General features: G+C 45.2%; 1 protein-coding gene across 1 annotated transcript; it reads left to right on the top strand.

The window, feature by feature from the left end:
• Positions 1–438: 438 nt before the first annotated feature.
• Positions 439–12,254, top strand: LOC115407241 (sodium-dependent lysophosphatidylcholine symporter 1-B-like). Its single transcript, XM_030117600.1, has 14 exons — positions 439–596; positions 2,372–2,500; positions 3,052–3,176; positions 6,351–6,474; positions 6,561–6,639; positions 6,722–6,873; positions 6,970–7,060; positions 7,417–7,535; positions 7,804–7,887; positions 8,680–8,763; positions 8,988–9,100; positions 9,174–9,317; positions 9,488–9,664; positions 10,427–12,254. The coding sequence occupies exons 1-14, from the start codon at positions 513–515 to the stop codon at positions 10,479–10,481; spliced, it is 1,560 nt and encodes a 519-aa protein (XP_029973460.1). The 5' UTR covers positions 439–512; the 3' UTR covers positions 10,482–12,254.
• Positions 12,255–13,091: the final 837 nt, after the last annotated feature.

Raw genomic sequence — 13,091 nt, 5'->3', positions numbered from 1 at the left:
TTCTGCAGATTTTTTTCTTCAGATAGTCAGCCATGGCATTTCCTCAGCAGATTACATTGTCTATCAGTAGAGAAATCTGGTTATTCCATTTGTTTAGAACTACATCGTATGATGTTGTTTAATATACCCCATATTCCATTCATAATATTTCTATTATCATTTTTATCTAGAACTTGACAAATGGGTTCAAAACCCGTCACGTTTTGAACCATTCACTTGTGTGAGTCGCTTTATTGGAGCACGGAGAAACGTGGCGTGACTGCTCGAAGTCGTAAAAAACGAGCGGTCCGTGAAGCCCTCGCGTCTGAGGAACACGCGATTGCCCACGTCACGAGCTGATGTGTGCGCATGGATCATTGAATGAGGCGGTGAGGGCGAGTGGAGCCGCTCACACACACTACACGAGCACGCTGTGGGATGCTGAGGATCCGGTTCCCCCGCTCACACTGATATATTACTTTAGATAAAATAAAAAAAAAATTCTGTAATATCAGTTAATCCTTGTCGGTACCATGGCACGAGGAGAAGGAGCGGAACAATGTGCTGCGAGTTTACTGTCAGTGAAACCGATCAACATCGAGATCAAGACTGTGAAGGTAGGACGGATTTCTTCGATTGTTCGAATTAAGGAGGATTTTATTTATTGAATTATCATTATTTTTTAAATGTATTAAAGGTGGTAAAACGCGCCAAAAATTGAAGCCTGCGGTCAATGAAAGACGCGACTTCCTTTCGGCGTGCACCCTCCTCCTCACACACACTGTCACACACACCGGGGCTCAGGATTTGAATTTCAGCCACGGACCCCACCTGCCCTCCGGGCTGGTTTGGTGTTGTGCTGACATACCGGTTTTAAAGGAACCACGTCTTAAATAAACCGGACTTCTTGCTGTGTGTGTGTGTGTGTGTGTGTGTGTGTGTGTGTAAATATAGCAGTCACAGCCTCGCGCTGACAGATGTGCTGCACAAACGTTGACGTGGTTCTCCTGCTGCAAGACACGACTCAGGACTCCAGAGTCAGGAGTCTCTTTCTCTCCGAAATGATCATTATTAAATTCATCCTGGCATCAGATCCCTGCCACACTACTGTTTGAGTCTAGAAGTCCACTCTGATGATTAAAAGTGGCACCATTTTTCCAAATCATTCATACATGATGAAATTTGTTGCATTGATAAATATACCCTCTTAAATATATTCCACAGCATTTTTATTAATGAACATAATCAGACCACATGAACAAATTAAGAAGCACTTAGAAAAGTTGTGATTGTTTTCAATGACATTCCAGACATTTTTCCTGTATTACATGTAAACTGGATTAATTGATCCTATTATTTTTGGTTTTTATTCTTCAAAAACACTGTATACTAAATTATCACAACATTTTAAAAGATAGAATGCTTTTCATTTATTTTTTTAAACCAAATCCAAATTTGGAAATAACTACTAATTGAACTATTTTGTTATTTTTACACTTCATTGGTATTCTAGCCTTGAATTCAACATCTCATTCACATAGTCAGGTCACATGAAGTTGATGTTCAGCTCCTGTCATGTCTGATTAAAAAGGTCATTTCAGGGTGTAATGCCTGAATTTTATAGCTTTTGTCTATTTGATGTGATCGTGCTACACAGTTTGGTAGAAAATTGTTATTTCTATGTCTGGCTGTGACTTGTCTTAAATTATAATGCAGATTTCGTTCATCTTTGTGCTGTTTGATTGAAATCAGCAGTCCAGCTTCATTAGACACTGTCAGTCTGTTGCGAGCTTTTCACAAGTCATTAAAAGGATATCTACATGCTGCCTCCCTTTATTTAGCTTTGGATTTATTTTTAGTTTCACATGGTTGCGAACGCAGCCTGGTGTGGCGCGCCGAGGGACGGGGAGGGGATGGGATGTTACTCATCCCTCATCTGTGATTCGCTCAACAGCCAGAGGTGATTTTGCTTTGGTAGTGAGTCGGGGGGGGGGGGGCCCACAGGCCCCCCACCCCCGGCTGACATCACCAGATGCTCACAGGTGATTGGCTGAGGTCGATAAGACTCTAGTCTCTCTCACTACTCAGCACAAAATGTCACACTACCTCCAACATCCTATCGCCAGAGCCAATGGCTGAGCAGACGCGATGTAGTGTAGGCGGTGTGACTGAACCGAGGTAACCTCAGAGTTTTGCTTCCACGCATCATTTCCCAGCATCAGTTTCTCTTGCGAGTTTATAGAGTATCGCTTCAGCAGCGTTAAAAGCAACTTGATCGTATTTAAATATAGCCTATGGTGAACAAAGAGCATTACTGTAATAAAGACCACTTGAACAAACCATTCTGATGTCATTTCTCACTCGTCTTTTCTCCTCGTTTCTTCTCCCACAGCCAAAGGAGAGAAGAAACCGTCTGTCTGTGTGGAGTAAACTGTGCTATGCCTTTGGTGGAGCCCCCTACCAAATCACAGGCAGCGCTCTGGGCTTCTTTCTCCAGATCTACCTCCTGGATGTGGCACAGGTGATTTTTCAGCCTCTCGTCGAGCTCTCCGATCAGCGACAAGTGCTTTGCTCACAGTAAAGGTCACTTCTTTCCAGAGAAGTGCACAAGTTGTAAGCTGGGACTGTTATACTTGGGGTTTTCCAACAGCAATGCTCACTGATTAGCTTCAAGGTCAAAGTTTGTGTTCCCCTCTCTAAGCCTCGTATCACTTTAATAGTCTCCGTCCTGCAGGAGTCGGTCAAGCGCATTAACCTGGACTCCCGCTGCTTCGCTTTGTTACTCAATTAACAAGTTAAAACTTTTCCTCTGCACTCTGCTGGAACTTAAATAAAGGCTATTCAGCGCTGGGGGTGAGATCATTAGACCGGGTTTGAATGCTACTTTGTTCTTAAAGGAATTGACACGCCTGTGTGTTACGCCGCTCTGGTAATGCGCCTGCATAGCCTCACTGGTGTCATGGCTCCTTTGAACCGTCCTCCAGCAGAGCCATATGAGGTAGTGCTTGGCATCCTCTGTTTTGGTTTCAACTCTCATTCTCTATTCCCCCCCCCTCTTCATCCTCCCTCCAGCTGGATGCCTTCTATGCCTCTATCATCCTCTTTGTGGGCCGGGCCTGGGACGCCATCACAGACCCGACCGTGGGTTTCCTGGTGAGCCGGAGTCGGTGGACGGGTATCGGACGCATGATGCCCTGGTAGGTGTCCGTGAAGAGACGGTCCGTCCGTCTTCTGTACTGCTTTATCCAATCCAGAGCTGGGACATATCAGGAGAAAATGACATCTTCAGTCAGAAATGCTTCCACTGGAATCGAACAGGGACATTCTCACTGTGAGGAAGGAGAACAAACCACTGCCCCACCGTGCAGCTCTGCAGAGATACTGAGCAGGACTAGTGAAAGAATAAAATGAGCTCCTCAGTGTGATACTGTGGAGAATTGTGAGGCAAATGCATGGACGAGGAAGCAGCCCGTGGCTGTTACCATGGAAACAAGGTTGAAGCGGCTGAACAGGAAAAATAGTTAAAGTGCGATAATTCCCTGCAGTTTGCACCTGATTTCTGATGTTACGACGAACCTATCTCATGAACAGCAGGTTGGCAGATCCAGACTCTGAGGTGGGAGCTTTGTGATCGGGACACTTGACACGGAACAGGACGGAAACGCCGAGACACACAATGTGATTCCTGCCTGCTGTGGAATAACCTCTGTTCTGTCAGAAATGCACACCTCCTCTGCCAGTGAGGGCGTTTCCATTTATCAAATCCAGACATTTTGAAGCCACTGACTGTGAATTGATCAATCAAATGTACTCGCTGGTGACATGCTGTTCATTCGTACTGTGCGGTAGTTCATTAAATTCCATATTTCAACGAGCAATCGAAGGGTTAAAGGGAAAGAAATGTTCTAGACGGGATTATCTCAGAGGTGCTGCCGTACCCATCAAACTACAAAAGCCGAAAAGCTCTTCCAGCCGGGTCAGTATTTTCCACAAAGCCCAGTCATTTTCGCTGCTGTTTCTGAGCAGTGTCAGTTCGTTCCACTGGTCCAGAAAAGTAGTTCACATTTCATTGCTCCTGCTGTAAAATATTTCGTGGTATTAGCAAAAAAAAGTGTCGAAGAGTAGATAAACTCACCATACTGCAGTGTGGCCAAAGTTATGTTACAAATGAAGGAGTGGAAAATGCATGTAGCATAGCAGGTCACCCTTGAGTTATTTGTCCTTGTGCTTTTATTGCTACCTTCCTGCTTGTGCGGTAAGACGCAGCATGCGCCTTGTACGTTATGGCGTCGTGTCAAAGGCCTCATGCTGAAAGCATGCTGGGATTCCAAATGCTTATTTTTGTGTGTATGTGTATATATATAAGCAGAAGTAACTGTATGGAGGAAGTAGAGCACAGTCACGTTAGGAAGTCGGCCTGGAAAAGAAAGACGACCTTGACATTCAGCTCACAGCTGTTTGACATTGTAACAAGAATATCTGGTTGAGAAACGTTCCCAGCGGCGAGCTTTTCGCTGTCATGTGGATGAAGGAGCGTAGCGAAATATTTACCCTCCAAATAATGGAGGAGTCACTTTCACAGGCTGGTTTTCTCACATGATGCTCAGAGCAGCCTTATCGTCATCGCGGTGGGAGTCGGAGCGGAAAAAAAAAGAAAAAAAAGCCGGCTGTGCCTGAGCTCCACGTTGTAGTTTGAGGGAGGAGGGGGAGGGGGAGGAGGGGAGGCTGCCGGCTTCTGCTGCTATTGGTCCAACCCACAACACACCATCAGTTTAAAACCAATGGAGGCGTGTCTGTTTTGTGTGTGTGTGTGTCGGTTTGATTTCGTGGACTGTTTAGCTCAAGCAGGCGGAGGTTACGTTGGGTCAGAAGGAATGCTCGGTCGGAATAATAGAGGTCATTGTTATAAAAGGCAAAGCATCCTGATAGGAGAGAACAGATGTCTGTTAATGATTGTACTTCCTGTTTCGTGGTGGAAATGTTTTATTCAGATGTGTGGTGACAGGAGGCGAGAATCGGGCGACTTGTAGTATTTTTGATTTATTTGGCTCATCTGCTCCGCTAACTCTCACAGCAGGAGACGAAATCTGAGTGTCGAGGGGGGTGCAGGTTCTAAGAAATAGAGAGTGAACGTAAGAAAACACAAGTTTGTGTGAATTTGTAATGAAGGCATGTTTAAATGATGAAACGGGCTTTTGTGCTGCAACAAGCAAGAGTTATGAGGAGCTGCTGGTGGTCGGAAATGTGGCTTGTGACATTCAACAGCATGTTGCTCAAAGTCCTTTGCACAATAAAAATCAACGTCCCTCCCGCTTTGTCTGCAAGAGACATGTTTTTTTTTTTAATTACATCCTGAAGTTTCCCCTGTAGAGATGAAGAAAAACTGTACTCCGACTGAGGTTATCTGGAGGTTAGGCACAGCTCCGGTGAGATGGAGTGGGGTGATGGCGGGCACGGCCCCGGCGGCCTCGCCATTGGGTCGGTCCGCCGCCGTCGCTGAGCCCTTTCTTCACGCACGAGCTCTAACAAGGCGGGATTAGGGGGGGATTATTCACAAAGCAGAAAAGAAGTGACTACGATGTGGAGAAAGGAGGACGGGGTCGAGCTACAGTGACGTGGGGCAGGAGGGGAACGGTGCAAACTCTTTAATACCTGCAGCACAATGGTTAACACTCTCTTTGTCCCTGTTTATATTATTTTTTAGATTTTTAACAAATATGAACACTCTTTACAATGCATGAATCTATATACAGCCTCCAAGAAGAAAACGACAAAAAAACATTGGACACTGTTCAAAGGCTTGAATTTGTCCATTTCTCCAATCAGACATCATTGTCTTTAGTCATTCTCCTCATTCCTTCACAGATTTTGCAAATGTTCTCCAGACATTCTCAAAAACCTGCTTCTTCCTTCTCACTGTGTTTGTAATTAGCTCAAGCGGTAAAGCCGCCATCGTTGGCTTAATCCACTGACCAGTGCTCAGTCCCATTGTCTCCTTCCTTTCCAGTGCTTTTAATCTCTGCAACAATCCCATGTCAGCAAACAGCTGATGACAGTTTGACCATTTTGAAGAAGGAAACCAGGATCCAATCTGATCTATGTGACGTTTCTTTTAGAGTCTGTGTTACTGCAGCCCAGAAAGTCCCAGTCTTTCCTGCATTCCCACAGTGTGCCTTTGTTTTCATTACATTTGGTAAATGCATCTGGAATATTTATACTTTTCACTCTGCATTGCAGGGACTTTCATCTGAGTTAATACTTCTGGTTTTATTCTGGGCTTGGGGACTTTTTATTTGGGTTTTTTTTTTTTTTTTTGTGACTCTTCTCCTGACTGTTCATGCGTTTGTCTTCTCTGCACCTTTTTCTCCCAGGATCCTTTTCTCCACTCCCTTCGCGGTGCTGACTTACCTGATGATCTGGTACGTTCCTCCGTTTGAAGACGGGAAGGTCATCTGGTACCTGATCTTTTACTGCCTCTTCCAGTCCATGCAGACGGTTGGTGCCTTCATCCAGACTCCTCCTGGTTGCTTTCCCCTCGTTCTCTTCGTGTACCTGGGCCTAAGCGTTCATGTCCTTCGCAGTGCTTCCACGTGCCGTACTCGGCCCTCACCATGTTCATCAGCAGCGACCAGAAAGAGCGGGACTCCGCCACCGCCTACCGTACGTCAGGTCCCCCCCCCCCCGTTACTCCTTCGCGTGCTGTGCGCTGGCTGATGCGCTGACGCTCCTGTGTTGCTCTCAGGTATGATGGTGGAGGTGATGGGCATGGTGCTGGGCACCGCCATCCAGGGCCAGATCGTCGGCGGGGCCTCCCCCTGTCCCGACGAGCTGACTCTCCTTAACGGCACCAACTCGACGGGACTCGACATGAACGGAGGGTCGCTGGACGAGACGGTAAGCCTCTGCTGCCTTTCGCATTGAGCCAGACGCTGTTAGATGCAGGATTTGCATGTTGTAAAAGTGACTTCATGCTTCCTTCTCTGCCCGCAGAAACAAGCCTACATGGTTGCTTCGGGAGTCATTTGCGCCATCTACGTCGTTTGTGCCGCAGTCCTGTTTTTGGGTGTGAAGGAGCAGAAAGGTACGGCCCTTTGGAGCAATCTAGTGACTTTACTATGCCGATACGATTGTAAACTCAAGCAAACTTAATTGTGAAACACTTCCAAGATCAAAGTCATGTGACAAAAATGCCATATAAGCCACTAAAGCTCCAGCGAAGGTCTCAGTGCGGTTGTTTAGAGACAGTGTTGTCTTGGTATTCGCAGCCTGCTTAATCTGTATCGGTTATCGTTGGGAAATATTTGACCTTCTTGTCTTTCGAAATGAAACAAACATGCAGAAGCCACATTCTGTCAGTTTTCCTCCAGGAGATGATCTTGCGTTGTGTTCCAGATCCCTCGCTGCAGAAACACTCACCTGTCCTGTCCTGTCTTTCAGAGAGTGGGTGGAAGAATTCCGAGGCGCTCACCTTCACTCAGGGCCTGTGTGCCGTCATGAGTCACGGGCCGTACGTCAAACTGGTCGTCGGCTTCCTCTTCACCTCCCTGGCCTTCATGGTAACGCTCACTTTCTTTACCAGTCTAAGTTTTGGCCGTGTGAAAGGCAGAGTTATTCAGTCAACTCAGTTCCACTGCTTATTAATACACAGACCTGAAACTGTAGCTTATTTAGACCATGTGACCGACTGCCTTTTGTTAATATACAGTGTCTGTCAAGTATTTGTGATAAGCTGGATTACGGCCAGACATTTCCTGCCAAAGCACAGATGCGTAAAGCCTTTCCTCAAACTTGTGCCAAGAAATCGACCTTATTTGTGTTTTACAGCTCCTGGAGGGAAACTTTGCCCTTTTTATCACCTACGCTCTGGGCCACAGGAAGGACTTCCAGAACATCCTCCTGGTCATCATGGTGAGTGTTTGGTTTCCTCGTTCTGCTTTGGGGTGGCGGGCTCAGGAGGGCGGCGGCAGCAGCAGACCTGGGTGGGGGCTCACGGCGTTCAGTTGGGGGGTCGTTTTCAGGGTGAGAGGAGGCGTTGTTCGGGAACCCGGCTCCCACATGCTGACTCTGCGTCTGCAGGGCGCCGGGGGAGGAACGGGTTCACAGAGGAGCTTTTGTTGCCCAGGTAGCTCCTCTCTGCCACCATGGGAACTGCCTCTCCTGGCTACGTACCTCTGTCCTCCCCCCGTCTGAGTGGGAGCAGAAACATCCTGTGAGTCATGTTTGAAGAGGCGGACGTGGACGGAGACATATTTTCACCTAGAATTTGCTGACAAATTCTCAGGCTTCGGGGTTTTGATTGACTCCTTGTTCTTGTGCAGTCCATTAGTTCTGGTTCACCACGTTTCTCTGAGAGGTCAGAGGTCGTCACCCTCCCCCTTGTCTCCTTTGAGCCTTTCATGTTCTGTGCGACTCCCTCATTTCCCACAATTCATTGTGAAACCCAGTAAGGATTTTGATTGATTCTTTATAAATGATTCTTGCTGAGCATTAACAGAAGGGGATATTAAACCATGAATTTGATTCTTTTTCTTGAAAACAGATAGTTTTATATTATCAGCAGAGACCAAACCGATGTTTTAAGTGTCTGTATCTGAAAAAAAAAAAACAATCCATGCAGAGATGTTTTCAGTCATGGATCAACTCGTGCCTCCTCTTTCTCCACACAGCATCTCTCATGTCTCTTTGTCGTGACTTTTCCAGCTCTCCGGGGCTCTCACCATCCCGTTCTGGCAGTGGTTTCTCACCCGGTTCGGGAAGAAGATGGCGGTTTACGTCGGCATCTTGGTCAGTTGGACATGTTTTTGTTCTCAAAAGCCCTATTTGCTGCTAGTTTGTATTAAAGTTTTAAACATTTAGCACAACAGGGTCTTCTGTTTCTGTCCTCTTCCTCTTCCTCTTCTGTCCTCTTTTTCTTTCTAATGCGGGTTGAAGAGTTTTAACAAAACCAAAATGTCTTTTAAACCCCTGATTTGCTCCGTTTGAAGAATCTTTCTTCCTTTCTTCCACAGTGGGCCGTTCCCTTCATGATCCTGATCGTGTCCATCCAGAGCCATTTGTTCATTTCCTACATGGTGTCGGTGGCGGCGGGCGTGAGCGTGGCTGCAGCCTTCCTTCTGCCCTGGTGAGCTTCACACTCGCTGCAGGAGGAACATCTCTGTGTTTACTGTGTCTCACTGTGAACCTGCAACCCTCAGGTCGATGCTTCCGGATGTTGTCGACGACTTCAAAGTGAAAAATCCAAACATCCACGGACACGAAGCCCTCTTCTACTCTTTCTACGTGTTCTTCATCAAGTTCGCCTCGGGGGTGTCTCTGGGCGTCTCCACGCTCAGTTTGAAGTGAGTTCACTGGCCTTTTCATGAGTTCTCATCCCTGAAACTGTGAGATCCGACCCATGATGAGATTACAGTCTTGCGGAAGCTCATCAGTCCGGTGTTCATGTGGTCGACAATCACATAATCCTTCAGCTCAACTCAACTTTTCTCCCTCGTTCTGCATTTTTGCTCAGATTTGCCGGCTACGTGACCGGAGAGTGCTCGCAGCCCGAGGCGGTGAGTTTAACCCTGAAGGTGCTGGTCTCGCCGGTCCCCGTGGTCCTCATCGCCGTGGGGCTGCTGATTCTCAGGACGTACCCCATCGATGAGGAGCGGCGGCAAGGCAACCGCAAGCTGCTGCAGGAAATGATGTGAGTGAGGAGCCGAATGCATGCCCTCCATGCAAATCTGTGTGTGAGATTTGTGTTTTCATGTAAATCAATCGAATGAGACAAACAAATCATGATGTGCTCCATATCTTATGAAGTCGTCGAGTTTTTAAGTAGTTTGGTTTTACAGTACAACTTTTCACCACAAGGTGGTGTATTGAGTCACTCAAACAAGTGCCTGGAGGAATTTAGCCTGAGGGTCAGATGGTACGGTTTAGTTCTGCATGACTATCTCTCAACGAGTCTGAGAAGTCCTGAATCAAATGAAATTTACTGTTATTATTGACTTTATTACATCTAAAATGGTCACATTTTTCATGCAAGTGGTCATTATTGCATCATTGATTGGGTCTAGCACCTCGGTGAGCACAGCTTTGCCTTGCAAGATTGCTGTTGTTGATGGGGAAAAATGCAGTTTTTATTCATTTTAGTACTTTTTTTTTTCAAGAGATGATTCTTATTGAGCAGTTCTGAATGTTTTGTAATATTGGCTAAAGACCTCCATCAGAGGTTCAGCACAATTTGATCTCAGTCGAGCTCAAACGGTTTGCATAATAACATAAATATCAGGGTTTACTGAAGTTTTGTTGTAAGTACGTCGAGAAAAAAGTTCACATTTCATGAACTTTCTTCTCTCATTAGAAGCAATACAGCAATTTGACATTCGACAATTCAAGAGTCTGCATGTCTCATCCAGCCCGCTGAGTTCTCTGTAACGCTCCACTCTTCTCCTTCCCTCCTCAGAGACTTGGAGTCAGACTCGGACACTGAATCCTCGGACCTCGGCAGCCAGGTGTAGCGGTGGATTCAAACCGCCCACTGCTGCTTTTCCATGTTTGCACAGGGTATTGAGGGACCAGACATCATCCTAGCTAAACAGAGGAGGGACCACAGACCACGTCCACCACATCAGCATCCACACGCGGGTTCTTGGCGCCCCCTCTTGGTGGGACCGGGTCACGTCTCGCTCAGATTGAACTGCATTAACAGAAGCTAGACGGCTGGCGCTCAGTCCAAAATCTTGTTTTTTGTCAGTGAGGCCAAAGTCCCGGGTCAGCTCCTCTTCTCACTGCTCTGCTCACATCCTGCTTCTCTTATGTCGTTTATCTGACGTGACGTGAAGCTGCTTTCCAGTGGCCGCAGGGCTCAGAATAACCCGGGACCATGTGACATTCTCAGAAATAAACACGTTGTAGTGTTAAAATTCATCCAGACAACAGCGAGGAAACGTGCAGTGAACGTAGAAGAACAACAGTGTGGTTCTTTTATGGTTTCCACTTGAAATTTTGAGATCTGAGCGAACTGGAAAGCAGCAGAAATGTACTGAGGATTGTAACCACTACAGCTCAGCTGCTCTGGTGGATGAGCGGCAGGCGCTGATGTTAACTTTCACTCAAAGAAAACTGTTTTTTTTCCAAAGACGTGTTGCTTTATTGTTTACCCTGATGTTCCTGCAGCCGTCTGGTTGTATGTTCCAACTCCAGCTCGGCTCTTTTGGCACAAAAGTATTCATCCAGCTACTTTTTGTGTCCCATTTCCTGCGTGACGGCGCTGCATCCTCAAACCCTGCTTAGAGTTCTTGTTTTTTGTTTTTTTGTTTTTTTGTTTATTGCAGTAGTGATGTATTGAAAACAAGTATTTATTCGTTGGTTTACAAGAGCTGACCATCTCTTGCACTGCCCGGAGTGCGAGGTCACCTTTGGATGTTTACCACGACTCTGAAGGAAATGTCTATTATTACCAGCTCTCATTTCTGAAGGGCTCACCAGCACAAGTCCTCTGATTGGAGTTCGATGGAGCTTTGCTACATTTTCTACACGTCTGTTTTTTCTACACATGTCACAAAGACACTGAAAACTCTTTAAGTGTACTTGAATTTTCTTTCTGAAAGGGGAGAAAAAGGTGTTTTGTGTGGTACGGCGCGATGCAGGTGAACTTGAATCACTGCCTTAGAAACGCCTCCCGCCTTTGTGGTGAGATCCGTTTCCCGTTTCGGGCCGAGTTCTCACGGCGAGATCGAGTGAAGTCCTTCCGGTCTGAAGAGGCTGGACGCTTTAACTATTTATTGAAAGAGACTATCGAAGGGATTATCAGTTGTCTTTTCACAAGCTAAATTATTTATTAACAATGATTGAAAGATTACTGTAGACTGTGTGACCATGTAGTTTTTGACTTCAATGGAAATTCTCAGAATATCTGAGTGTTTTTTTTTTTTCCTTTTTTTGGGGGGAAAAGCAGAGGTTTATGTGCAGATTTGCCACTAGGATTCGTCCTAGTTGACTTGATCTCACTTGAAATGTTCAGATTTAAAACAGAAAATCGACCCGGTAGATCCCGTTTGCTCTTTACTTGATTTCTATTCATTTCATTGGGGCCTTGAAATTGAAAATTGCACTGAATGAAGAAAGAAGAACGGCACATTTCATCTCCTTGTGTGTCCTCGGTGTTCATACGCTGCTGTGTGTATAAAGTGTAAATATCTTTCTGGTCTTTGATGAGCAATATGTGAAATCAGTGAAGGAAAGGAATCAATGTGTTGTACATTTGTAATTTGAAGTTTGTGAATAAAGTTTGTCCATGGTGAGAAATCTTTGGACTTCTTGAAAATGGCTGGAAAGTGTCGCCGTTTTATTCAGTTGTAGCATAAAACAAAGGAAAATCATGACTCGTTTGAAGTAATAATTTCTGCAAATACACATGAAATTCTAATTAAACTCTTATAATTGAACTTTTTAGAAATCTTTAATCGTCAACTGATTTTGAAGCAAACTTTATTGTAGAATTCTAAATTCCTTCCATGACTTTCAGTTGATGTAGGGTGCTTTAATTCAAAATCAATAGTATCAACATTTCTCAATGATAAAAGGTAAAACCAGGCAGGGAAAAGGCCGGATTCCCCTGAACCTCATGCTTAAAAAAAAAAAAAAACACTGATTTACCTCAGTAAATGAAATGATAAATTCATAATTGTGCATGTGTTTGTGTTGCACATATTTTTTAGAAAGTAAAGTCTACAAAAAATGAAAACAATTCTTTATCTTTGCCGTGAATAATGGCTAATTGAGACCAAAAAGGCAATAAAAAGCTTTTATCTTCATAGTTACAGCTTTGTTTTGAAATCTTTAGTTATTTACAGACAGCAGCTGATGTTACATGCATGGTTTCGCACATGAATCATTTCATCACCAACAAATTCAGAAATAAAAAAGTGTGGTTTGATGAAATAACAATGGATGGAAGGAAAAGTAACCCTCAGGTATTTCCTGTTGCTGCTGTCCTCCCTGAACCTCTCCAGCGTCCTCCAGGGGAGGACCACCCCACATTTTGAGAACCACTCGTGACTTTCAAGTTAAATAAATACAATAAACAAAATCTTTAAACTCAATGAAATCTGGTAGATGAGATGATT

The sequence above is a fragment of the Salarias fasciatus genome, chromosome 19 (assembly GCF_902148845.1).
Source record: "Salarias fasciatus chromosome 19, fSalaFa1.1, whole genome shotgun sequence".
NCBI classification, from domain to species: Eukaryota; Metazoa; Chordata; class Actinopteri; order Blenniiformes; family Blenniidae; genus Salarias; species Salarias fasciatus.
The sequence above is the reverse complement of the archived record's forward strand: the minus strand, read 5'-3'. Positions and strand labels throughout refer to the sequence as shown.

What these genes read in the sequence shown, in the direction of transcription:
- LOC115407241 (XM_030117600.1), top strand. Translation starts at nt 513, where the DNA reads ATGGCACGAGGAGAAGGAGCGGAACAATGTGCTGCGAGTTTACTGTCA. An exon ending in TCGAGATCAAGACTGTGAAG is followed by an intron (nt 597 to 2,371) that starts GTAGGACGGATT and finishes CTTCTCCCACAG; the next exon opens with CCAAAGGAGAGAAGAAACCG. An exon ending in GCAGCCTTCCTTCTGCCCTG is followed by an intron (nt 9,101 to 9,173) that starts GTGAGCTTCACA and finishes TGCAACCCTCAG; the next exon opens with GTCGATGCTTCCGGATGTTG.